General features: G+C 40.0%; 1 protein-coding gene and 1 long non-coding RNA gene across 16 annotated transcripts in view; one reads left to right on the top strand and one right to left on the bottom strand.

The window, feature by feature from the left end:
* LOC110364761 (uncharacterized) overlaps nucleotides 1-6,698 on the bottom strand; it is a 40,109-nt gene extending 33,411 nt beyond the window's left edge. Inside the window, exons 1-3 of one of the 2 annotated variants that reach the window (XR_002423743.2) lie at nucleotides 6,531-6,698; nucleotides 3,722-5,477; nucleotides 994-1,069 (exon numbers count right to left, since the gene is read on the bottom strand). This is a non-coding gene — a long non-coding RNA (uncharacterized LOC110364761). The other variant, XR_010470714.1, reaches the window with a different exon arrangement.
* OXR1 (oxidation resistance 1) overlaps nucleotides 1-26,970 on the top strand; it is a 286,476-nt gene that overhangs the window by 201,367 nt on the left and 58,139 nt on the right. For 6 of the 14 annotated variants that reach the window (XM_065054243.1, XM_065054240.1, XM_065054242.1 and 3 more), the window contains 3 exons: nucleotides 18,431-18,513; nucleotides 24,907-25,014; nucleotides 26,178-26,297. In XM_065054243.1, the coding sequence (XP_064910315.1) occupies nucleotides 18,431-18,513; nucleotides 24,907-25,014; nucleotides 26,178-26,297 (311 nt within the window). Of the gene's footprint in view, nucleotides 1-5,707; nucleotides 5,987-18,430; nucleotides 18,514-24,906; nucleotides 25,015-26,177; nucleotides 26,298-26,970 lie in introns of those variants that run through there. The other 8 variants (XM_065054244.1, XM_065054239.1, XM_065054247.1 and 5 more) reach the window with 6 other exon arrangements.

Below are 26,970 nucleotides of genomic sequence, written 5' to 3' on the forward strand. Positions count from 1 at the left end.
TCTTTGATATTCTAACAAATACTGACATTATATGTTATTGTAGAATAGACCATTTCAACATCTAAGCATAAATACTATACTTTGGGAAATAAGAGCTATAAATCAAGTAACATTTTTTTTTTTGGTGCTTCAGTAATGTCCTAGATTTGATTGCACATTTTATTTGTATGGTGTTTCTATCTCTACTATGGTATTAAGATTTTTGAAATCTTGCTAGAAAAGCAAAAATTGCTTTCTCTTCAGAGGTGAAAAGGACTTGTTGGGCTGTCCTAAGTATACCTAGTCTGACTTGGATTAGGTTAGATACCAACCTAACAAACAAAACAAATATCGTTTGTGTAACTACAACCTGTATCAGAACAAAGCACAAACAGGTCAGATGTTGCAGAGGCATCTGACAGGAATGACTTGTCCTCTTGAAACTTTTTAGATTTGAGAGACAAAAACTAAACACAGTGAATATTAGAGTGCTTAAATATTATGAAATTCAACCTAAGGAATAGTGCTTAGGACTGCATGTTTTGATGCTTAAATGCATTGTAGGGGGAGGCTGAGGTGTCCAAGGTCCAAATATTCTCCTCAGCCTGGGGAAACCTGATGTCTAGTTGTGGTACCTTTATTTTATACAGCTTCTATAAAAGGAAATGAAAGATGTATTGAGCCACATTTGAAATACTGATAAAGTAGGAGTTTGATTCAGTTTTCTACTGAGAAAGCAACTGCCTTACAAGAGATGCTGTAATGGCTTCCTGCCTTTTTTGGTGTTACTTCAAGAATAATCAGATACAAAACATAACCTATACTTGAAATATGCCAGTCCAGAACTAAGGACCGCCAAATTCTCTTTTTCGCCATGTTTGTTCTGTCTTGTCCCTTCAGTGTGACATTTTCTGCTGAACAGGGAACAGCATCAATGCTCAAGGTGGAGACTGGCCTCCTTTTCATTATACCCTTACAGGGAGCTTGTTAGGAAAAACAGAATTATATCCATACCTGCTGAAGTCTGAAATTCCAGGTTTGCCATGTCTGAGTATGCAGATGAAAGCTTCCTTCTTGCTGAGTGTCTAATCTGAAAAGAGGATGTGGTGTTGTGAAACCTGTATGCACAGACACGCCAAACCCACAGGTCTCTGTAAAGAACCTGCTTTAAACACACCCACTTACTTCGTGTCACCTGCTGGTTATCTCTTTTCAACTTCTCCCAGTTCTCACTGAATTGCCCGTTGGATCCATTGGGACCTTCTTAATCATAAAAACAGATTTGCGCAACGGTTTTAACTTCCTAGAACTCTGTATTTCTGTACGTCATCATTCAAATTAGTAGGTTCATAGGGAAATATGCCTGAGAATGTGGGAGTTCTGCATACCTCAGTTCCAGTCCCTCCTTCAGGGACTGCATGTGCATTCTGCATTGTATTTAATTTTTACTGAAACAGCACTGGAAACAGAGTGCAGTCTGGTTTTCAGTGTCTTAAGAGTTAGCTTTTTCACTGGAAAAAAAATCGGAATTATTTTACATTACTAAAAATAGGTTTCATTAAAAATTAGGAGAGAGGGTAGGCTTTTCTGCATGTTCTAATTCAAATCCCTGTTTTAGCTACTCATTATAGGTTTTGCAACTACTTAAATTGTAGGATCTTGACCAGCCATGGTAATTTAAAATACTTAACCGAGGCATACAGCATCCTCATACCATCACATGAGAGTCGGTGGCTCCACAATGAGTAAGGAAATGTAAACAAGGCATTTGGTTCAAACTGTCAACATTATATACTTGTGTATAGGTTGCTTATATACAAATGAACACTGACCAACTGCCAAATGACTGACATCAAGATTTGTGCCTTGAAGAGCACATACAAACCTCGTTTCTGACAATATAAAATAGGAGTTTCGTGTTATGGCCTAGTGTACTTCTGCCTGCTTATCCCATACACCAGGCATGGGGGACTGGCAAAGGCTTAAGGCAGCTTGCACACAGCATCTGCTGGTGTTTTGCCTGGATTAGTTGCTGCAATTTGCACTTTTTTTCACAAGCAACAAATCTGTTCCCAAAGAAATAATAGGTCACTAGCACTTTATCATGGTTTAATACCAGCAAACACTTGCTGTGTTCTTATTATTTTTCCTCCTTTGAAAGGAGACTTTGGAAATATCCTTTCCTCATTGTGTCCTTCTCTATTCAACCAAAACTAACCCCTGTTTTCTCTTCCCTACACCACCAATTCTTTCAGGATGCAGCTCGAGCAGCTCACTGCCTGCTCTGCTTTGGGACTTTGGGATCGAGCTACAAGACCAGGCTGTGCCTTTATGTACAGCAACATTTTAGCAGAATGTGTTATTAAGTGTAGCACCATAAATGCAGACATATTCTGTCAGACACTTCTGTAGCTACTGCAGATGGTTTTGTGTGCAGTACCTATATGAAGGCATCTCCAGTTGTGCCACGGTTTCACTATCACTTTGAGCTATGGGACACTGGAGGCAGAGGCTGGATGGCAAGTGCCTCCCTCCCTTTCCTCTCTCCCAGCCACTTCTGCTCTTCTGTTGCTCTGCAACTTGTGCTTCCACAGGTGTTTACACACAACTCAAACAGATCTGGAGATCTAACTGAGGGTAATATTAACCCCACAGAAAATAAATATGTTTAGTTAGTTTTGACCACACTAAAAGATACTTTTAAACAGAGCAGCCTTACTGCACAGTTCATTGACCTGACGAATGCTTGTGCTCACACTGGTAGCACAGGAACAGGCACAAGCAATTAAGAGCAGGTAGGACCAGCTCCTAATTTGGAGGGCCAGTTTTAAGTGGTTGAGTTACAGAGATACGCTTTCTGCACTGATACCACAGGCCAGAAAATAAACCCAGGAGAGATCATTGTTGCATATTGAGAGATCAAATACAAACTTATTGGCTCCCATCAGCAAAATCCTGGTTGTTTGTAGACACTGAGGACATAAAGTCAGTATGATCAAGTTTCTGTAAAGGTGTTCAAGATCAATGTAAGTGTAAGCAATTATTACAAATATTGTAGAACATATTTATATTTGTTGTAGTTTTATGGCAAAAGGGACACACATTGCTCATGTATGTAGTGTGTTGCATTGCTTTTACCAATTAAATAGTTGAGGAATGCTGCAAAGCTTTTTGGATGGAAAAGTGGGCTATAATTTTAAACCCCAGTGTACTAGATTTTGTAAATGACACAGGATTAATCCTGGTGAGTTTTCAGACCAGAGATATTGTCAAAAATCTTGCTATCGTAGTTGTGGCACAACTGAGTAGAAACAGCATCTTAAAGCTCATAATAGTATAATACTACTGGATGTTTGTGTTGAAGATGCCTACTGCAGTAGTGTAACTGTGACTATATTCTTCACAATGTAATAATTACGTAATAATACTATTACCTTGATGCCTTAAAATGTTATCAGTAGTCAATTAATGGCACATATCTTAAAGAATACTCTTACTTTTCATGAGCACAGATACCTAAATCTTGTTTCTATAGTTAAGACAATTCAGTTGAAGAATTTGTTCTTCCTAAGTAAAAACATTGCCAAACAGATGCTTTTGTGTATGGGCAATGATTTTCAATACTATGAAAATCACATTGCAGTAATAGGTGATCACTTTATACTTCAGTGAGACTATTTGTGAACAAGGCAGATGAAAGCAGCTTAAAATGTAACAAATTCATAGTTATCAAAATGTTTACCTTGAATACTTCATCAAAATGTCGAATCAGCTGAGTCTGAATCTGTAGCCTGTGTCACTGCAATATGATGATAAACACTAGATAATATGGGCTTGGAAGAGGGGGAAAAAAAAAAGAAAAGAACTATTTCAAACCACAGAGGAAATCAATATAGTAACAGAGATGCATATGTGGCTAGAATACTGGTGGACAAGCCAGCTCAAAGTTTTGAAAGTGCTGAGCACCAGAGTTTTAAACTCACACCTGGTACAAAGACATGGGTGAATTTCCTGAAATAGAATCAACAGGGTAAAAGATGAACCATAACTTGTTTACAGCAGAAACACTGTAATGAAATGAAAACTAATTACAGTGTTTAGGGCAAGATAAATCTGGTAGGCAGAATAGTTTATATACTAAACATCCAGTGGTACTTAGACCATGCAGTGACTCTGCAGTTCCTGATTTATTCATTAGTCCTGAAACAGGCAGATTATACATCCATTTCTACTGGCAGATTTTGGGGGAAGGGAAAGCTAATTCTGCTGAAAATTTCGTATTCTGTTTCCATGAAAAAGCTTTATTTGAAAAAAAAAAAAAAAAGTTTTGAACATCATTATCTCCTGAGCAGGAACCGATTTAAGTAGTAGAAAGGTTGATTTGAGTGTACTGTTTACATCAAGTAACCCTCAGGAATCAGCACTCCAAAATGCTGACGTTAAACTCTGATTTAATTGAGCAGCTGCTACAAGTGAATAGGAGTTGAGATAGCTCAGCACTTTGTTCCTCTGTTCTGCATGTACACAATAGATTTGGCTCAACAAGAGCATTTTTTATAAAACAATGCTTTCATTTGCAGCTAGATGCAGCATGTAATTGCAACACAGCCTGGTTAGAATATAAGCACATCAGCTTACAGTTCTGCGTTCTTCAGGTCTACAGTACAGGTAGTAAATATAATGATACGTCTGTTCTTCCAGCCTCAATACGTGCAGAATGCACATCGTAAGGCAGATCTTTATAATGAGATTCAATGCCTTAGATATTTCTTTCTCTGTTAAAATATTGGGTCAGGTTCTAACTGGGTTTATTTCTTCAAACCTTGGAAGTTCCAGGAAATCTGAGGACGAAGAATGGGAGAGTACAAACAAACACTACAAATTAAATGTCTGTTTCAAAAAGAAACATGTATGCACCTAGTAAGTTCTGCTGGAAGACTACGTGACGTAGTGAGTTCAAAGGCTGAGCCAGGTGTGGATGTGGGCAGACACTGGCAGGAGGACAGGAAGACATGGCTGGGCTAGCACAGCAGGGGCGGTGGCAAAGTGCGAGCGTGAGGGACCAAAAGCAGAACAGCAAAGCCACAAGCTGGCCTTGTTTAACAGTGGCCGTGGTAAAACATCTTAATATCCATGACTGTGAGATGTAAAAGTATGAGATTTCCTTGATTCTTAATTTTCATGCTTTTTAGTAAAGGGAAGCCGAGACATTAAAAGTCAACAGAAGGCTTTGAATCACATAATCGTAAAGCAGTGAGCTTTCACAGAACACAGCTAGAACCCCAGACTGCGGGTGCGTTCACACGGGTGCCCCTGAGCCTGCCTGGGACCCCAGGAAAGCGACGTCCCGAGTGTCCTGGTCACAGGCGCTGAGGAAACCGAGATGTCCCCCGCTCCTCCTCATGGCCTGCACCCCTCAGCCCTCTCCGAGAGCGGACGGGCCATCCATCTTCCCGCAGCAGACAGTGGATTGGGGCCGCTTCTCCTCCTCCGCGGTCCTGTGCAAAAACCAAGGAGCCTCGAAAGACGCGGGCGGGGCGGCAGCTGCGGGAGGAGCGTCCCGCTGAGGAGACGCTGTCCCTGCGCCCGCACAACCCCGCACCGCGGGCTGCCCGGCTCCCGCCCGGCCCGGCCCCACCTGTGGGGGCGGTGGCCGCGGGCACCGCGGCTCCGGCTGCCCCGGCCCGGTACCCGCACGGCCCCGGGTCGCGCCCAGCGCCGGCGGCGGCGCCGCGGCCCCTTTAAATGGAGGCGGGGCCGAGCGCCAAAGTTTGCACAAGTTGTGGAGCGGGGCCGCGCGGAGCTCCGTGTCCGGCCCGGCCATGGGCCCCCCCGGCCGTTAGCGCCCCCGCCATGGACTACCTCACCGCCTTCACCGGCAAGGGCGGCCGCCTCCTGCGCGGCACCGCCAGCCGGCTCTGGGGGGTTGTGCCCGGCAGCCTCCGCCAGGTCCGCTTTCAGGACGTCCGGTGCCGCGGGGAGCCGGGCCCCACCGAGCAGGCGCCAGGTACCGGCGGGGAAGGGGCTGGAGGTTGTGGGGGGAGGCAGGGGCAGCGGCCGGTCAGGGGCCGCCCTGGGTGCCGGGGTGGGTTTCTCACTCCCCCCGAGCCTCCCTGGCTCCTGGGCGAGCTCTGCGGAAGCGCCAGCAGGAGGGGGAGAGGGTCCCTTCCCCGGCGGGGCGCGGCCCGCGGGCCCCTTGGTGCCCTCCGGCCTCGCCGAGCAGCGGGGTCCCGCAGCCGCTGCTCCCTCCTGCCCTCGGGCCGCGCAGGGGCGGCTGTGAGCGGTGGCCGGGGGAGGAGGCGGCGGTGGAAGACAAAGAGGGGAGGGCGTGCGAGGGCCGGCACATGGTCCCGGCCGGCATACGGCTCCCGGGGTGCCCCGGCGGGGCGCCTGCCCGAGCGGAGGCTGCACCCCGAGGGGGTTGCACCGGACACGGGCGTAGTAACGAAAAAACAACTTCGTTGTTGCTGCGCGTCTTCCTGATTTCAGTGACAGTGCTACTGCATTTATTTTCGTTACCCGGCCCCTCCCTCCCCCACTAACCAACTCACTTTCCTGGTACCTCTGTTGACCAGGCTGAGGGAAGGCGACAGGAGCTCCTTGGTTTGAGATCTCCTTTGTTTCCAAGGTAGTTTTTGCCACTCGTGTGCCTTTGAATAACAGACAGTAGTACTATGGAAATGGGTTTGGCGATGGTAAGTAGTACTAGTACCTCTGCATTTCAGTGGTCAAACAGGTCAGCCTGGAGACAGTGACTGTCCTGTGCCTGGGGCTAAGGGACCTGCTTTTGTCACCTGCTTTTGTCACCTGCTTTCTTGATCATGTTGTTGGGCCTTAAATATAGGTACTCTAACTTACTAATTCCAAGTGAGTACTCAGGTTGCCAAGAAATACCATGAAAACTGGAGGAATGGGCAGCGAATGTATGCAGGCACTATATGTAGAAGAGGACCAGGCAATAAGGACTTGTGGGAGGTAATGCTGTTGACTGGAGCTTAAAAACAAACTCTGACATGCCTAGTAAAAACGGCATGGTCTAAGAATTGTTTCGAAAGAAAAAGACATATGAAGTTTGTGAAGATGCTTTCCTTTTCCTTTTTTTTTCCTCCTGGTTCAAGAATCACTGTGCCAAGTGGATGATCACATATTTATCATTGTAGGTAAGGTTGAAGTTAGGTTTCTACTGAAAGGTAATATTAAAGACCATTGAGTTTGTTACTTTAGGTTATTTTGAAAGAGTAAAGTAGTTGTTTTTTATGAAGAGAAACAAGATCTGGTACTTATAGTAGTGGGCAAGGCAACAGGAATGCCCATGTATTCTGCCAGATGCAGATGATGTGCCCTTGTGTGCTATATTGACAGTGCCACTCTTTCTTTCTTTATTTGTTGTCCCTCTACTACAAGACACACAGGGGAAGAGACAGCAACTTGTGTTTCAGCAGTGAGATGAATTACCTTGAATACGTCCTCTACAAACTGTTAAAGGCTTGTTAACAAAGGTTACTTATACTGTTGTGCAGAAGCAAAATGGCAGTAGAACTCTTCAACATTTCTGGTCTTATGATCAGTTACAAGGCCATGTGTTCAACTGTTAGTGTAAAGCATCTTTGGTGATACATGTGATTTCTTAGAGGGAGGAGCTCCCTATTCCTATTGTTGCCTTCTTTCTTTGGGACAAAGGATTAACTTAGATTGTATTATAATGTTTTGGGTTTTCCCTAGCTCTGAGGAGGAAATGTTCTTCCTCAGATACTTTCATACTGTAATATTTCAAATTTGTGTTAATGAAAAGTGACTGCAGTTCTGGAATGCAGGGTGGGGTTCTATTTGTATAGAATTTGGTTTGCCTCTTTGACAGAACCATACTTTGGGTTTTTCCTCACCTAGACAAAGCATTCTGTGTGAGGCAATTGGATCTTGGACCTCCCATGCTGTCTTTGTCTTCATGGGGTTTCTGTCAGTTATGGGCAGAAACAGTTTCTCGTGACTGCAGAGTTCTTCTGGAATGTGTTTTCCTGGCTTTCATAAACCGCCTGTGCCCTGGTAATGGGTGCTGTGGAAGCTGTAACAATTATTACAATACTTCAGTTGAAATCCAACCTCTCATTTAATTAGAGATGGGTCCCCTGACATTAACTTAAACCTTAATGGCAAATTCTAACTACTCCACATGTTCAAGCTCTGTATGCTGTGTTCTGGATGCAGGCCTGCCTATTACTCTAGCTTTTTTTTTCCACTTAGGACTTTCAGAAGGATCTTTGCAGTGTTCACTTTCTTTGCATCGTTCAGTTGTGACTATACGTTACTTATTACAAGAATAATTCTTCATGAATACCTCAAACTCTGTTTCCACATTTCTGGAAAAAAACACAACATTATTTAGTCGTAATTATTTTAAATTTTGTTTCTACAATAAAATATCTCAATTTTATTCATGTAATATTAGTAAATTTGTGTTTACTGTTGTCTTGCTCTTCTTCCTAAACAGTTGAACAGCTGCACTGTAAGGTTTCCAAGTTCAGGGAGGCAAGTCTGGTCAAATGCCGTACCTTGAATCACTGTTCTGAGCCTACGTACCACTTTGGGTACGTGCAGAACAGTTTATAGTATTTCTTAGTACGAAGAAACGAGACATTGGGAGACTGGGTAGTGTGATGGAGGCTGTAAACCTGTTTAACCAGTTTACATTGCTCGTGTCAGCAGCCATGTCAGTGAAATAATTTCAGGAAGGTATTTAGTCTTTTAATGATTGTGGTAGAGGATAAAAATGCAAGGAGAACAAAAAATTTTAGAGAAAGCATCTGGCTGTAGTGAAGGCGCTACCAAAAATTTCAGTGTGAAATTATCTTTTTATTTAAAAAAAAAAAAAGCCTTGTGGGCTTTAAAATAGAGCTTCTGAAGACAGTCTGTTGGTAATTTCTAGAACGAATGTCTTATAGTTCAGTATACTGTTTGCTTTTTCAGCTGTGTAAAGGGGAGTGTGGGCGCCAGCGAGGGACATGGTTTTGCTTCTTTTCTGTGGCGCTGGGGAGGCCGTGCTTTGGTTTGGTGCAGTGCTGTTAAAGAGGCTGCTGGGACACTGTAGAGGGTCCAGCCAGTGTGTTCAGGATCATAGGGCATCTACCTAAAAGGACACACTCTTCGCAGTAGTGAGAAATTATAAAAGAAGAGGCAGCAGCCATGAGTTTTGGTTTGGGAGGTTCAAATTGGACAACAGAAAAAAAATTCACAGGATAGCCCATCTATGTGACAGGTGACTGTTTTAAGCTGATCTAATTTGATGTTGACAATATTACCACTTCAAACTGGAGGCTGGAGTAGATGTACTCAAGAGGTTTCTTCCAGGTAACACTTTGGTTCTGTGAGAACATAGTTCCATACTGGGAGTCTCATGCTTCTGCCCGTCTAGGCATTTTCACCTCACTTCTGTCTGTGGTCACTTCATGGAGGGAGAAGATATGCTACACAGGCACTCTTGACTTCTTGCAGTGTGCCTCTCATTAAGTACAGAAGATAAAGAAGTGAAAATCAGTCATTCAGAACTTGTTCAGAGAATCCTCTTAAGCAGCCTGTCCAGGAAATTGTTGTACCTTCTGTCTATTAAAAGTGTTTTGTTGTTTTTTTTTTTTTGCAGGTGCAACTTGTTTATTCAGTTCTGAACCATGTGCCCTCTAGGGTTTATTTACATTTTTTTCTTATGAGTTTTTGAGTTTTGATTGGTAGGATAACTATATACAGTATATCTGGTAAGCTGTGTGGCCTTTGTCTTCTGTACTATGGTGAAGGTAGTGGCTGTGCATTAAAAAAAAAGTGCTGGGCCAAGTTACCATACACTTGACAAGTTCTGCTGTAAAAGTTAGCATTTTCCTTTCTAAAAATCTGTCTCAGAATAAAGCAGACGTAAGAATAGGTAGGTTATTTCCTCACTTCATCCGTATTCAGTACTTCACTTTTAAGAAATTAATTTTAACAGGTGTATGATAAAGTACGAGAGGCTTCAAACTCAGGAGACACATTTCTGCGAGTTTTCCTGTACACACTGTTCTGGAGGAAGCACATGTGAAATGTACCAGCAGCCTTTACAGAGATGCTAATGCTTTGCTTTCATGTCTGAAAATACTTCATTTGGTACAGGCATGAGTGGCAAATGTGATCTTGGAATGTATCAGGCTGGTGACTCAGTCATCTTGTGATATGTTAATGTATGCAGAATCTCTTCTGACTTATGTGCTACTAGTGTATAGAAATTCTTGACTGTTCCCTGGGTGTATGTGATGTTAAATTATCTCTTACTTAATGTTATGCTTTGTACTACTACATCTTGCCCTGGTTTTCTCCAAGCTTTGGGGCTACAGGATTCACTGTGTGTCCTTTTACCCAGCCTTTGCTGTTGATTGTGCTTCTGAGTTTCTTTGCTGATGTGCAGTTCAACTATTTAAAACCTAGTCCGTTGGGAGCTCATTAACATATCGCTCCATTCTGCTAGTTGCTATTTCTCTCTCCCCTTTACTGAATTTTTTGACATAATTTAATATTCTTAGTCCATTTTTTACTGTTGAATAGGATTCTGATATATTGGATATTTTACTGAAGTTCAGTTCATATCTGTTTCAGTCATCTGCTAGGTTAGTTTATAATCTAAATATGGTTTATTCTAGTAATTTGGTATCTGTTGACTGCATTGCTTTTTTTTTAATGTGTCATGTTGCATTTTTATCTTAATTTTTCTGGTTAATTCCCATTTCTACATTTGAACAGTTTTGAAGCTCGTGTTTTATTGAAAATCCTGCATGCTTATAGCTGCCTTTTGACTTACTGCATGTATGAATAATAACTTTCTGTTCATCAGTAAGCAACGCACCTTGCTGTGTTGTATGTGTGAATCTCCCTCTGGCTTGGTTGGGTGGTGGCCTTGTGCATCTGCATTGCCTGCCAGAAAAATGCTGGAGTAGTCGTAGTTACAGGTAACTCAAATGGTAAGCAAGAGTGCTTAGTCCTCCTTAAAGTAGGGAAGACTATGACTTCAGGCTAGGTTTTGCAGTGCCTTATCCAGCTGCACCTTGATAATGACCAATGATGGAAACTGCACAACTGCTCTAGACAATTAGATTTTTACCTTTTATCCTGTCAGAAGCTCTCCTATTTGTCCATTATGTCTGTTGTCTTTCATTTTCCCACTATGCTTCACTGTATACAGCCTGGCTCTGTCATCTTGACACCTGTGGGGAAGTTATTGAGAAGGTAAAGGAGGGCAGCTCTTACAGTCCCTCTAAACCATCTCTTCTTTGGGCTGGAGCAGCTCTGCTCACATAGCCTCTTCTCATAGCCCCCATCTACCTTGGTGGCCCTTCACCAAAATAATTTTCATTTATTAATGCCTTTCTTATACTGAAAGGGTCTGGGGGTAGGGGGGAAAATGGAATGATGACATTAGAACCAGTATTCCAAAAGCCATGTGAATGCCAAGTTAAGGTGAATATCCGCTTCTCTGGTGCTGTGTCTGCTGGCTGTGCTCCTGTTGATACAGATGAGGATGCTGTTGGCCATTCTGGCTGCTGGGGCACACTGTTGGCTGTGTCCATCTTCCTGCCTACCAAAATCCCCAGGGTTTCTTAACCAGAGCTGCTCCCTGACTGGGCAGTGCCAGCCTGTGCAACACAAGGGGCTCTCCTTCCCATTTAGAGGACTGTTGTCCTGTTGAATTTCATAAGGTTCCTGCTAGCCTGTTCCTCCAGCCTGTCCAGCTGCCTCTGAATGGCAACGCTGCCCTCAGGTATGGTGACTGAACTCCCAGTTTGATGTCATGCAAACCTAATGCAATAAACTTGTACAGCAAGATGTTTACCCAGGCTTTGGGTCCAACTTTATGTACATGGTACATCTGTTTGCATGTCAGCAGAGCTGTTGTAGTGCACAAGTCTCCTTACATCATTAGGATAAGGCAACTGTTTTTAAGCTTGTAGAAACGCTAGGTACCATTGGCTTAAATGTGATAAGGCAAAGTGTAAGTTAAAGGTGTCTAAGGATAACTTGATATTGCTGCACAATGATCAAATTTCTTATGGGGTTTTGGGTAGACTTGAAGATGTGCAACTAAACAGGCTTAAATACCTGAAACAGAAGGACAATCATTGGAAAAGTTGACTTTGCTGTCTCAGTAGAGCAGTCATGATTTTTGCAGGTTTTCATTAATATATACATGTGGTCTGTAGAGTTTGTACAGTGGGTGGAAATTTCAGGTCATCTCTAATATATTAAACTGTATAGATACATATCTTAGATATAATGGGTAAGGAAGCTTACTGTTGGTAACACATACTGTGGCATAGTCTGGAAATTTGGTGAAGCATTTCTGTTTACCTTGAATGTGAAATGTTCTTTTAGAAGAAAGCCTGTGTGATACACATTCCAGAAGTGTCATGTGTGGAGCTCACTTAGTGTCTTCTAGTCTTTTGGAGAAGTGGCCTGCCTTAAATACATTTCTATTGAATTGTGTTTCATCCTGAAAAAATGCATTTAATTATTTCTGCCTATGTGCTCTGCAGCTGACTGGATAGCAGAAAAGGGTGGTATGTGTTAGAGGGATCACAAAATGGACTTGAGTTGGTGCTGAATCTGTATTGTAGGAAGAAGCTGTTTTGATGTGTTTACAGTATTGATGCAGCATTAACAAGGTCTCTGCATTTAATTTGGTGTTTTGCTTGAAAAAAATAGGAACAAAAGAATCATGTGGAGAGCAGTGATAAAGATCAAGAGTTTTGAGAACATGACTTTTCTAGAAAAGACTGAATCACAAAGTAAGTAACAGTTGCTTAGGAAGAGGAGACTAAAGGAGGATTGTTTGACACTGCCTTGGTCTGAAGAACTACCATTTTGGCTAGAAAATTGCAGGCTACTAGCATCTTGTAGACTAGTATTAGGGCCTTGTTGTTTCTGGTTCCTAAGACACTGGAAGATAACTGAAAATAATATTCCAGTAATTAGCATAAGCATATCTAACTACAGAAGGGGGAGAAGGGTCACTGAGACGGTTGCTCTACTGAGGTGTAGGCCCTCCTGTTAGGAACCCCAAGTCACCAAGACTTATGAAATATAAAGATCTCCTACTTTAATATTTTGTGTTTCTTTATGAATCGATCATAAAGATCTAATTGTTATTGAGCAGAACTAATAAAATAAAGGTGTAACATCTGTGTTTCATCTGTTTGATCTTTCATTTTTTCATGTGCTGCTAAATAACATCCTCTGTAATATTTCAAAGGACGACTACTTTTCTTTCCTTACTTTCTTGTGATTCAGTTTTGAAAAATCTTTACCCCATATGTGCTATGTGTTTTTTTTAAGAACTGTGAAAAATTGTGTCCCAGACACGCATTTAACAAGGCTGCCGCCTCTGACTTTCTTAAATGCGTGTAAATCTAATGTGTAACTTGCAGTTCTCATTGAGGGGGGATAAATCATGTTTCTCATCTTCTTAACTATAATAAGCTCAGTTATTAATTGAAAACAATTGGTATTAATTATTTACTTGTCTAGCCTACTTGCTTTATCTCAAAGGGTACTTGTTTTGTTTATCAATTTATTTCTCTGGAAAATGTGATCTTTGTAATTTCTGTTAATGTTGAAATGAGAAGATCAGTAGCTGGGAAACATTGCAAGTTATTTGAAATTTAAGCTTATCATGCAGGAAAAATGGTAAAGGAAAAAATACGTTTCTGTGTGAAGCTTGAAGATAGTCTTAGGGAGTTCTTAGCTTGTACCTTTGCATTGTTACTCACAGTACAAATCTTGAGTTCTTTTCACTGTCTTTTATTGCCGGAAGTACAAAGGATGTGCTGGAAGCATCAGCAAACAGAACACTGAAGGTGTACCATTTGTCTTAGATGGAATATTAAGAAATGAGAAATGTAACTCTTGTCAATTTGAACTAGCAGTGCCACAGGAATAACTTCAGTCAACCACAATTCAGTGGCACAGGGCCATACAGAGGCAGTTAGTAGAACTCACCTATAAATGTTGGAATTTAACTTTGCTTGTCTTCAGATTACAGTTGAATAATGCCACTGACAGTTACATATTTTAAGGTCAAAGCTGCCTCATTGGAAGCTGTATGTTCCTAAAACATAATGTTCCTAAAACCCCTTTTTCTGTCTTGTATAAATATGTTGGAACAGTATGTCTTTCTCTCCGGTTATGTGGATGATCATATGTAAACATTCTTATGCAACAGTTATTTAATCTTAAATTTCTGGATGTACGCATACAACATTCAGACTGAATATTGGTCTGGTGTCATTTTGAACACTGCTTTCTGTATCTTCCTAGCTCTAGTCTTTTAAATCCTAGACAGTTGTAATATTTTCTTATAATTCATGCATCTGATGTGAGCTTTTCCACTTGAGTGTTTCAAGCTGTTGTGGAGACCTAAACCTGCAAAGTGGTAGTTCAGAATTAAAGCATCAACCCTGACGCTACAAAAGGTCTGGTCTTGTTTCTGTCTAAACCAGCATGGCTGGAGATCTAATGATCTGGCACCACAGATCTCCTTGTTAAACAAGTTACTGTTGACACCTGAGGTTGTGCGCAGCCTGAAAGGGTGCTGTCAGGTTCTTGTACCTGTGGTCTGAGATCAGCGTTTGGTAGTCTCACTGGCTTCCTGCTGGCAGATGAGGTAATGACTGTGTGTAGCCTAACAAGATGAGCTCATGTGTAATGAAGTTATCATCAGAATAAGTAAAATTAAAGAGTGAGACTGACTTCTATTCGTATTGAGGTCTTTTCAGATGACTACATTCTATGCTGGGAGTTGTTTCCAATTTCACATGCTTCCTAGAATACCGGGGCACAAGGATGGCTTAAATATTTACTTTCCTTTAAAAAAATAGCAGCCTCGTTCAGCGAGAGGCAGTTGGAGGCTTTGCAGTATGTCTTCAGGGAGGCTGAATTCATGTCCCTGCTGCTCTGACCTATTTTCATGATTGCAAAACCTCCTAGTTTTGTTTCTGAGGCGTTGAGTGAGCTGGAGGGGTTCTGTATGAGGGGATGGCTCCGGTGCTGGGGCTGTGGACAGAGGTGTGTGGGTGACAGCTGTGCCCAGTACTGGACCCCCAGGCTGGGCAGTGATATGGGGCTCAGCGCTGCCACCTTCATCTCATCTTGGCTTGGGGGACTTGGGTCAAAGTCAGTTATGAAACACCTGAATCCTGTATCTACATAGTGAGAGGGAAATAAATCTGTCACAGAGGGAAGGAGTGAATGTGGGCACTGATAGGAAGGGTAGGAATTACTGTCTTAGGTCTGGGAGGGAATAACATTTAAAAAACCCTATGGAATACTGCATCAAGAATAGTGTGGCCAGCAGGACTAGGGCAGTGATCATCCACCTGTACCTGGCACTGGTGAGAGCACAAGTCTGTTGAGGAGCAGCTGAGGGAACTGGGGCTGTTCAGCCTGGAGAAAAGGAGGCTGAGGGGAGACCTTATCGCTGTCTACAGCTACCTGAAAGAAGGTTGTAGCATGGAGGGGGTTGGGCTCTTCTCCCAAGTAACAAGTTGTAGGACAAGAGGAAATGGCCTCAAGTTGCACCAGGGAAGGTTCAGACTGGATATTAGGAAAAATTTCTTCCCAGAAAGCGTTGTAAAGCATTGGACCAGGCTGCCCAGGGAAGTGGTTGAGTCACCATCCCTGGAGATGCGTAGATGAGGCTTTTAGGGACATGGTTTAGTGCTAGAGTTTGGTTATGGTTGAACTCAATGATGTCAAGGGTCTCTTCCAACCAAAGCAATTCTATGATTCTGTAAGCTCCTGGGGAATTTGTTTTAGGAGTTCTGGCATCTGCTTTCCTCCAAATAGCATCCAACTGGGACTTTGATTCCTCACCCCTACCCCTCGGTCGCTCTTACTTTTGTGAAGTCACCAGAGTGCTCTGGAGTCTAAAGCACAGTAGGTCCTTCTGCCCTGAAGAACAATTAACTTTGGTCTTCTATTTTTGGCATATGGAATGATATGACAGTGATTATTATAATTATATATAAATGGTAGTGCACAGCTTTATTCTACTGTTCAGTTACTGGTGAGGGAGAAGATAACTTGACCTCTTCTAGTGGCACTTGTCTGCAAACTATTTAGGTACTCATACACAAACTGGTAAGAAGAAAAATGAAATTTAAGTGTGGGTTACAGAAAAAAACAACCACAACACAAACAACATTGGGCTGTACACAAATGAAGCGTGTGTATACATTTGTAGCATAGGGCTTCTTTATTTCTATCCAATAGTACAGAGGGGGGCAAGGGAAGAAGATGCTTGTTCTAGAATGTGAGTGCTCTCTGTATAGATTATTAAGGGACGTATGGGATCCTGGATGAGATCAGTCTTTCTTCAGCTGCATCCTTTGACTTTTTCTTAAGTGTATTTGAACCAGACTGTTGTTGAATAAAAAAGAATAGGCTGCTGGCAAAGCTTTGATATGGGCTGAAGAATTTGGAACAACTTCAAGCAGCTGCTGCAATTTTTCAGTAGCTTTCCAAGGAGGCACCTGTTGTGTTGCAAGGTCAGGTAGAAACTTTGGTAAGAAAATATTTGAGCTGGAAGAAGAGAATGTTGGCCACTGTTGGTTTACAAACAAACTTATAGTGTATTTTATTCATTACTGAGTTGGCTTAATTTTGCCTGGAGACATCTCTAGCATTTTAAAAATTATTGATATAATCAGAAAAAAAGTTTCAGGTCAGTTTTTAGAAGCTGCTAATAGTAAATAAGGGAAGAAATACTTTTTAGTGTGTTGAATGAAGATAGGATGCAAAATTGCTGTGCTTATACTTTTCAGAATTCTAGAAAGTATTTGAAAGTAGGCTTAAAGTCTTGACTGTCTGTCATAGCTATAAAAAGTTGCTGTAATTAATACCACCTATAGATCAGTTTTATCTTGTATCTGTGGGTACATTCTCCCTTAGACTCTTTTCAGTATATTAAAAAAAAGTAGAGTTGTGCAATGTTTATTTCTTTATTATATAAAGAATACCCCAGGAGGCTACTTGTATTGAATGTGCTAGAAATCACTTTCATCATTGCCCTCTGCAGTTTGCCCAATATAGCAAATGTAAGGTATTTGCTGAGTTTTTTGTGTGTGTGTTTTGTTTCTTATTATTGGACATTGCAGAACTTCCTGTGTGTTTTGTGTTAGATTTTTTTTTTTCCCCTCTCATATCTTGATAGTTTCAACTATCCATGTGGAAATGGGGGGTGGTAGTATATGAAATTAATTCAAGTATTTGTCTAGTCTTTTTTCCAGTGTTGCAGTCAGGTTGCTAATTCAAAATATTAATGCACAGAAGTTGCTGACAATTTATAGCAAGTTTTCTTAGTACCTCAGGTGAGGCTTAAATAGACATAGAGCATGTTTTCTATTCTTGATCTAGCCATACTAAAATATTTTAAAGTAAGGTTTGTTTTTGCTATTCAGTTGTGTTTTAAGTATTTGACTAAATATATTAAGTTATGGTAAAATAAATCTGAATCTATCAAAATGGGAGTGTAACTATTTCTATTGTAGCATGAAAACACAACATCTCATTCATGTAAGTATTTTGGGCTACTTAATAGCAGATATTTACATTTTGAAGGTGGAGGCCTTGTGACAGAAACTTCTTAAGAGGGTCAACTCAAAAAATGCATGTTATAGATGTGTTAAAAAACCCCTTTTCTAGAGATGTAGAGTTAAATGCTTTCTGTTCAGTCATGTAAGTACACTGTTGCATTGTCTTTATCATTAATAACAAACCAATTAGTATCAAAAAGTAGAGTATACTTCAGGTACAAATTGTTGCTGATTTGGCTTATGAAGTGAAGGTGAACGAAGTACCATGTGCCAATATAAAGACCAGTTCTTAACTAGTGTTATTTACAATCTTTATTGTTTGTGCATAGGCTGTATGTGTTTGCTACCGATAATTGTGAAGTTAAACACTAATGCTCCTTGGTTTATAAGACAGCTTTAAATACTGTGTTTAACAGCCTTTAGACATTAAAAAAATATCCCAACAGATTAGGTGGAACATACAGGCACTCTGGATCACATCCCCTCTAGAGAAAAGAAGCCTGGGTTCCACAGAAAGCCAAGTAGACACAGTAGTTCCAGAAATGTTGATTTCCTCGTGGGGTCTGTCTCCCATTTAGCCTTCCTTCATTAACAGCTTCTCAGATAGCGGCAACTACTTATGCAGTTAATTGATTCCCAGTTATCAGTGGCTTATATTGGTCAAATTCTGAAAGCATTGCAGAGGAATGAAGTCCCTGTTCAGCAGCCGGGTGTCTGTTCGGCAGAGTCACCAGGAGCGAGCTGTGTGACTGTGAATTAAATGTCTGCCCACGGGGCTGTAGGCAGCAGCCTGTGACAGTGCTGAGAGAGGAAAATGAATTTAACACGCACGTTGCCTCAATTTTTTTCAGACACTGGCCAGAAGAAGACCCCAGACAAGAAAGATGGGCGACGAATGTCTTTTCAAAAGCCTAAAGGGACTATTGAATATTCTGTAAGTTACTGCTTTATTGTTAGAATGTCATTGCATAGCAAGTACAGACTTAAACTTTCATTACAAAATATAAGCAAAACAGTAATGTGTATTAACTTTAATCTTAGAATTCTGTGTATCTTATAGCTTATTTTGATGGGAATTAGCTAGTAATACTTGAGTAATGCCTTTTTTTATTTTGCTTTTTTCTCTAAGTTACTTTAAAAAAAACGAAGAACAAGATAATCTGTTGACTAGTTCACTTTTAGGTAACTAGTTAGAAATGGTAGATAACGTTAATTATAAAAACAGGTGCAAGCTCCCTGCTTTCAAGATTATTAATAAACTGTTGACATGAGGAGAAATAACAAAATGAAATTCGTGGAGTGCAGCTGTATCTTGATAATAACCTTCTGTTTTTCTCTTAATAATTTTCATAGTCCATACCTTTTACTGTTCAGATCTGTTTCTACAGCAGTATCTGAAAATGGAGCCTTTCTCTGCCTGTTCTGTTCTTGAAATGACCCTCAAACTATGCTGCAGTCAGCTTTTCACATTTGTGGTTACTAAGGGAAACTGAATTGAGAAGTATCTGTCTTATGTTATATACTGGAAATATAATTAACCCTATAAATAATGCTTATAGGGTTCACATGAAAATAGGGAAAGACCGTCACAGTTATCTTTGAATGCTTTTGAAGCTGGACATGATAAAATAAAAATGAGAACTTCTTTATAGAAAGTCTTTATGTGGACTCCTGGTGATCTCTTGCCCCAATAATAAGAGAGATGGGAGAGACTTAACTCTTAATGTTATGTTAAGCCAAGCTATGGTGTGGGTTAACTATGGAGAAGGCTGTGATAGTCAATTGGAGAGAGACAGAGGGTAAGTGTATTGATGAGAAAAGCACTTCATTAGCGCGGCTTATATTGGGAATTTGAGCATCATTCTAGACTAAACTAAAGACTTCCTTGAAGTTGAAATTCAGAAAAGAAATTTATTCTGCTTAGGTTCTAGCAGCTGAAGAATGGTAAAGTAAATGTGACTGTTTCTGTTACCTTAACCCCATTTTGTCTGAGATAATTGGAAAAAATTATCAGGTGTAACTCTACAAAACTGGGGTTTCTCTCCACCCAGTAAATCCCTTAACTTGTCTCTTGCCACTACGTGCATGCGTTTACTTTGGTATATAAAATTCCAGGCAAAGCCAAAGCACCAAACTTTCCTTTTGTAAATGAGTATGTTTGTGTAAGTTGTCATGTACTTTTGCAGGCTTTGTGTTCCAGTAGGTGGGGTTTTATTTGCAAAAATAACTTGCTTAATACATACTAAAGTACGTATCATTTCCTTCTGAGTCAAAAGGACGATTCATAAGAATAAAAAATTTGCTAGCTTCTAAAGGAGCCTGTTGTGTGTATGGAACATGATGCATTTCAGCTTCACAGATGCTGTATTCTGTCTAGTCTTGCTGTACCTCTCACTCGTGAAGTACTTAATATCAAGTTTTCAGAGCTTTTGGTTATGTGTCATGCACATATATCTCAATAAAATACATAGAGCTAAACTTTAGGAACCAAGGCGATGCTTACTATATATATGAGAACATTCTGGTAACTACTGTGATAATTTGCTACTGTTATTATTTATGAGTTTATACCATGTGGAGAGGTGAACTTAGGTCTGGTTTCTGCCTTCATTCTACTACTTCTCAAAGCAACATATATATGTATAAACACGCACACACACTTTTTATATGTCTGCATATGTTGCTGCTTTGAGCAGTAGAGGGATGAAGGCAGAAACCAGACTTCCCGCAGTATTGGTGAAAAGTTAGTGAAGTCTTTTGCCTTTTTTGTTGTTTGTTTGTTGCTGTTTTGTTTGTTGGTTGGGGGGGGAAGGTTGGCTTTTTTCATATAATTTAATGTGTTAGTTTTTCCAGTGGCTATATGGTTTTTAGGAGGGGAGGGCTTATTTATATTCCTAAAGCTGAGAGTGAGCTAGAATCTCACTGATTCAAACTATGGGTTTTTAAGGTAAAATACACTTCACGCTAGAATTTTTTTTAAAGGAAGTTATTTCTTTAGGAAAAAATAAGCAATAAAATGTATTTTCTCTTCAAAGATAAAGCTAAAAGGCAATTAAAGATTTTAATCTAAAATTCTCAAAACACAAAATCTTGGAACTTCTATATGTAGCACCAGTGAGAAGATGTCAACAGATGTGGTAGTAAGTGAAGAAGCAAGTCCTGTGCTAGTAGGTTTGAAAGAATGTCACTAAGTTAATTTTCAGTGGCTGCCTCTAAAGGATACAGAAATTTATGATTTGTTTTCACTGTTATTACTTAGAAAGTGAACAGAACTCTTTTTAAATTTAATATAGTTTTTCTTCTGAATGTCAGTCAACTGATTAGATGCAAATTGATATCTGTTATTTCTGAATTCACAGTTGATGCCCCAGGCCAGTTATTTGCCTCTTCTGCACACAGCTGAGGCACGTGAACAGGCTCCAAGGACCAACAGGGCAGATAGTTTAGGTGAATTACTGTTACCAGCTAGACCTCTTTTTTGTGAGAATAGCATTTTTAATTTGCTTAATTGACATCATTATATTGCTGTCACATTAGAAGTATTTTGTTATTTGTTGTACAAACAAAACCACTGTCTGCCTACAGGTGTTCACAGAGCCAATGACAGATAAATAAAGGAGCATAAGCAGACAGTGACCACTGCTTACCAGTGGTACTGGCATGGTAACAGTTGCATGACTTCAACAATACGCCTTCTAACACCCCTTCCTTTTGAGGAGAAAAAGGAAATAACTGTGGCTATTTACAGATGTTTGTTTTTTCTCAAGTGTGATAGACTACGCAAGAAAAGTACTTTTTGTTGGGGGAAAAAAGTGAGCAATGAAGGCACATGATCTGGTTTATCTCCCTCCTCTGGGGATGGAAGACTCTATTCTTCTCTTGCAGTATTAGAGCAGACGAGCACCTGACACACAGAGTATGTTGTCCAGATCATGAGAAGAGCCTGGTACCACTTAATGAAGGTCACAGAAGCCTACAGTAGACCCGAGTCTTAAGACTGAGTGTTAAGCCAGGCTCCTCAGTGTTGAACTGCTGATCTTCCTGCATGTGATCTTTTCCCAGTTATTTAGTGGCAAGTTTGACATTTGCAAACTGGGTATTGACTATTTTGTTTGTTTGTTTTTAGTTAGAAACAAGTTAGATGAAGTCACAGAGAACAAAACTACAGAGGCTTATGGATTCCACTTCTTAAGTTAGACCAAGGAGGAATTTTTGATCCTTTCTTTGCTCAAGAGGCATTGGTGGCAAGTGTTTTTGTGGTGACCATTAAGAGGTGAAAGTTTGCTAAACTGAGAACCCACATGAATACTTGGAATTTCTTGTTGTAATGACTTGCTGAACATTTATTTTGATAGTAGATAAATGGTGAGTATCAGCTAAAGTCTTTTTAGAGTTAACTGTAGATTTTGCTTTCAATCCTAGGGCAGCTTGGATAGAAAGCGCTAAAGGTTTTTTCTTCTGGTGCAGCTAGTTTTACTGCCACTGTAAGCCTTTATATGCTTTTCAGACTACAACATACTTAAAGTGGTTTTGCCTTCTCCTTGGGGCTTTCATTTCAAAACCAGGGATTGTGTTCTTGTCTGTCGTTCTTTTTGAGTGTGCCACTGCCATGGACTTTTTCGCAATTTTGGGGAATTTAGAAAATGTGGATCATTACGATGACAGACTACTTTATCTGTTGCATCTTTTACCTAATTTTAAAATTATTTTGAAGCTGTTTTTATGATAGTTACAAGTTCCATCTTCCTGATGGTGCGTAGTACAGAAATTAGGCCTAATAATTAGTTTATATGGTCATAATCTGATCTTTCTAAAGGTTTGGGTACAACATCAAAATTGTTGTTGTCTTCTCTCCCTTCGTCCTCACCTCTCCTCCAAGTCTTCCTATCTCTTTAATTTTGTTAGCTTCTTTGAATACTCTTAAGCTATTGTTTTCTTGTTTTCTGGTTCTCAGACAGCTAGTCTGGAAATACTTGGAAACAACTAAATAATTTTGTGCACTCTGATTCATATGTATTCAATGTGTAGTTTTTAATTGAAGAATGAGTTAAGTCCAGTTGTGGAGATGTAATGACAGTAAAGTTCATTAAAAAAAGCAGTAGATAATTTGGTTTTAAATAAGATTTTTATTTGCCAACTGGTAAGCTGATACACATGAGCACACCTGGTAAACAAGGCTATGTAAATAATGCTTTGAAAGTGGGTAGTGGGATATACCTCTGCTCAAATGGAAACACAGTGATTTGAAGAGAGTGTTTGATCTGGGATTTTATTGGAAAAGAAAGACAGAAGGTGTGGAGCTTAAGTTACTCTTTCTGTATCTAGTCATGTCTGTGAAAACTGATTTTTTTTTTTTAGCTTAGAATTTTAAACATATTTGTATACATATCTGAGTGACTACATAAGGTAGAAGTAACTAGGTAATAAGACCTTACTTATCTCCACATAGGAGTTGATGATTAGAAGCTCTTGCTGCTGAGTATAGGAAAGCTACCTATATTTTAAGAAGCTCTTTTTCAACAAAAGTTCCTGTACAAAGCAGAGCTTGTGTGCATTGAGTTTAAGACAGTCCTGAATAATTGTTGCTTGTTTGCTTTTTCCACTTCAATTTATCAGTATCTTTCAGTCTTTATATTTAAGTCAGTATACTGAAAGAAGCAAAGCCAATGCATGATCCGTATTGAACTGCTTCAAAGCACCAACTGGCCTGCTCAAGTCCATTGCACATTGTTTCAGGGAATAAAATAGTGTTTTCTCATATCTGGTGGTTGTCTTTCAGTTTTACTTGTATGTGAACAAATCTTGCCATTCTGTTAAAATAATGAAATGATGTTATCACTGTTCATCATGTGTGTCTTCTCAAAAGGGGAAATTACCACATGAAGATTCAGCATCGTGCTTTAATATTCAAATATTTATATGAAATTCTTAATATTCAGAATAGCATTTAAATAGCTACATGCATAATATATAGAGATTTTGTTTCCTGGGAAAGAAGGAATGACTTTTTGTCCTCTCTCACAGTATCAAATTGATGGGCAAAAATCATTGAAGTAATTGGAAAAGCTGGGGAATGGCTGTGGTGCATGGTGGTGTGGATTTTTTTCTTTGTTCTTGAACTACACTCTTCCACCAAGTTACCCTTTCAGCTTTTGGCAGTTCAGATTCTGTTGTGGGTTTGTTCGTTTGTTTGTGTTTGTTGTAATAATAGAACACATGAGAATTGGAAAATAGGGCATTGAACATAGGGAGATACTTGAGGAAGTCTTTATGACATGAACAGTTTATTTGTTTTAAGAATGTATCAGTGCTGGTCTCTGAAATCCCATGTAGTGTGCAGACTTGACTGTGCAAATTTTACAGCCAGATAAGAAAAGGAAACTGATACTTGCCAGATGGTTTTACAATAGAATGGAAGGCATATATCTTCTGCAGAGGTAATAAAGAGGACAAATGAGAGTATATTTAAGACAGAAGTCAGGATTTTTTTTCTAGCAGTGTTCCATTTAACACCACAAGTGTAGCTCTGCTTATATTGCACCATCTTATCTTAAATGCTGAGGTTTATTTTTCCTGGTGCAATGTTTACGTAGCTCTGTGCTGTTACACAATAAACTTCTTTTGGTTGTACGTTCCCTTGTCATACCATCCTCACAGCTCTTAAATGCTTGCTATGAATTCTTTATTCTGAAATACTCTCTGTGAGTATAACTTCTTTCTTCTTTGCTTTCTTCTGTTTGCTCATACTGCATACCTTTTGGGAGATTGGGATGAAAATAAGAGCTTGAAAAATCCTTTCCTTATGTGAGAGTCACCTACTCAAAATGCTTATGCTCCATCTGCTGTCATACTAGTTGGCCTGCTTTCTTCAGTATTTTTGCTTTTTATCTCAGTGATACATTTTACTTGCAAGTCAGGTTAACAGAAGCCTATTTCAGTGCAAAGAGCTTGTTTGTGTTTACAGAAGTTGCTTCAGCTTTTCTGTAAGTGCAGAACAGAGGAAAGAGTTGAGGAGGGAGGAGGAGAAGGGTTCTCTGAAACCAGAAGTTCTGGTGGGGCAGCTGAGCCCCCAGCAGTGGGTGTGGGACGGACCCTCCTGGCCACCCGGCAGGACAGTGGGAGGACAGGTGTCCTCAGGTGAGCCTGCCGTAGTCTCAGAGTTAGGGGTAGGTGTGGTTTTGGGGGTGGCTGTTTTTGGGCAATCGTAAGATATGAAGACTGAAAGTTCATCAGAATCTCAGTAAATCTACATGTGATAAAATTTGTAAGCCACTATTTGAACTAACTGCTTACAGGTTTGTTTTTCTTTTTTCCCTCGATGATACAGGTGGAATCAAGAGATACTTTAAACAGTATTGCCTTGAAATTTGATACAACACCCAATGAACTGGTTCAATTAAATAAGCTTTTCTCCAGAGCAGTCGTTCCTGGACAGGTACTATTACACTATATATGTTACATATCCAATTAAAAACTTTTTCCCCTATATTTCTCATCTCTACCAGAGAAGGTGTTAAAAAACGTCTCTTACTGGTTTTCCTTTTGGCTTTGTGAAAGACTTTTTTTCATTTCTCTCTAGTTCGTTAATTTCTTGTGCCTAATAAATAACTGCCTAAAAAGGGAACATATAATGAAGCTACCTGTCTCTCTTAAATAAAATCAGGGGACTTTTCGAACTAAATACACTTAATGATTTAATAACACTTGGGTACAAGCTAAATTGCCACTTTGCAAATATACCAGGCTGTTTACCAACTCTAGCTATCCAGGATACAGCTTATAAACAACATTGCTGGCTGCATATTACTGCCAGCAATTCTATTTTAATAAATTGAATGATGTTTCCATTCCACTCTGAAAAGTTGTTGTCTTTACCAGCAGTATAGGAAATATCATTCATTTCTTACAGGTAACTATTGCTTACATCTTTTTCTTTCCCCCCCCTTTTTTTTTTCCCCTTCTCTTTGAAAGCCAGGCCTGGAATCAAGTGATAGGTCAGCTATGGTAGTAACCACTGATCCATTGGTCGTTTGGTATTAGTCCTCAGTTTGAAGAGAAAAAAAGAGAAGGAAAAAAAGACCCAAAACCACACCACCAAAAACCTGTTTTTTTCTCATTGCTGCAAAACTTTGTCTAGGTAGCTTGAATGCCTACCATGGCCAAAACAGTGTCTATAAGGGGTGAATAACTTCAGCTGATTCAGCTAAGAGCTATGTCTATGAACTTGTTTCCCAGGCTGTTTCTTAGGTGCTCAAATAGAGCAATAGCAATAATCAGGCAGGTCTTCCTTGGACACTCCATTGGTGTTACTGGCATGCTGTATACTTTTAATGTTTTCTTTCTGAACTTTTTCCTCAATGATTATGACTAAAAATCAGTCTTATCTCAATGTGTATTTTAAAACTTTAAAAGCTAAAATTAAGAAGTGCTTTGTGTGGTATTGTTTATTCCCTCAACTCATAGTTTCTGTTAAAATTACTAGGAGCAGGAATGATGTTTGCATAGCTTATTTTGAGAAAGCATGGCAAATATACCTGAACTGGTGGGAAGTTTAAACCTGGAAGCATAATTTCTAACTTCATTGTATCTTCTTTATAGATTTTATATGTTCCTGACCCAGACTACATTTCTAGTGTGGACAGCTCCCCCTCTCTAAGTCCTATAAGTCCCCTATCACCTACATCTTCCGAAGCAGAGCTTGACAAGGCTACAGTAAATGTAGGTATTCCTCTTGTCCTTGAAATTAATTTTCCCTTTCAAGATAAATGTTCCAGATGCTATGCTTTCTTCTTAAAATACCCTTTTGTTTCGGGGAGGAAGTAGTACTTTGAAACACTTGGAGCTGAAAAGTAAACTAGTACCATTTTGAAATAAATACAAGTTTTGAATCTTTGTAAATGACAGTTTTCTATGTGAAAACTGATTTGAAAGCACATTATTTGTAGTAAAATAACTATCCTTGCACACTGGTAGTTTAAATAATAGTTCCTCTTGCATTTCTGTATCTGTTACCTTTCAGAACTAGTTAAATGCTTGTCTATAATCTTATTGATAGCTCTTGTAGCAATGAGACATTGGCACAAACACTCAAGTAGCTGAAAGGGAAGGGCCCCGCCACTCCCTGTAGAGGTGTGGGAGGGGGTTTTCTGGTTTCATTTAGCAAAATGGAGTAAAGGAGAAGTCTGTTTCAGTGAAGGGCTAATGCAGAGTTGATTATAGCTGACTTCTACTCAGTAGTTCTACTTTTGTAGACTTTGAAATACTACAATTGTTTAGCTATCAAAGCTGCTCTGTGATTCAGCTCGAATGTAGATTTTTGGCTAGGACCTGGCTTTGTAAAAGTGTAGCTTTCCAGGAACGCTGGCTTGCTGTCAAAAGAATTCTCCAACTA

The sequence above is a fragment of the Columba livia genome, chromosome 2 (assembly GCF_036013475.1).
Source record: "Columba livia isolate bColLiv1 breed racing homer chromosome 2, bColLiv1.pat.W.v2, whole genome shotgun sequence".
Taxonomy (NCBI): domain Eukaryota; kingdom Metazoa; phylum Chordata; class Aves; order Columbiformes; family Columbidae; genus Columba; species Columba livia.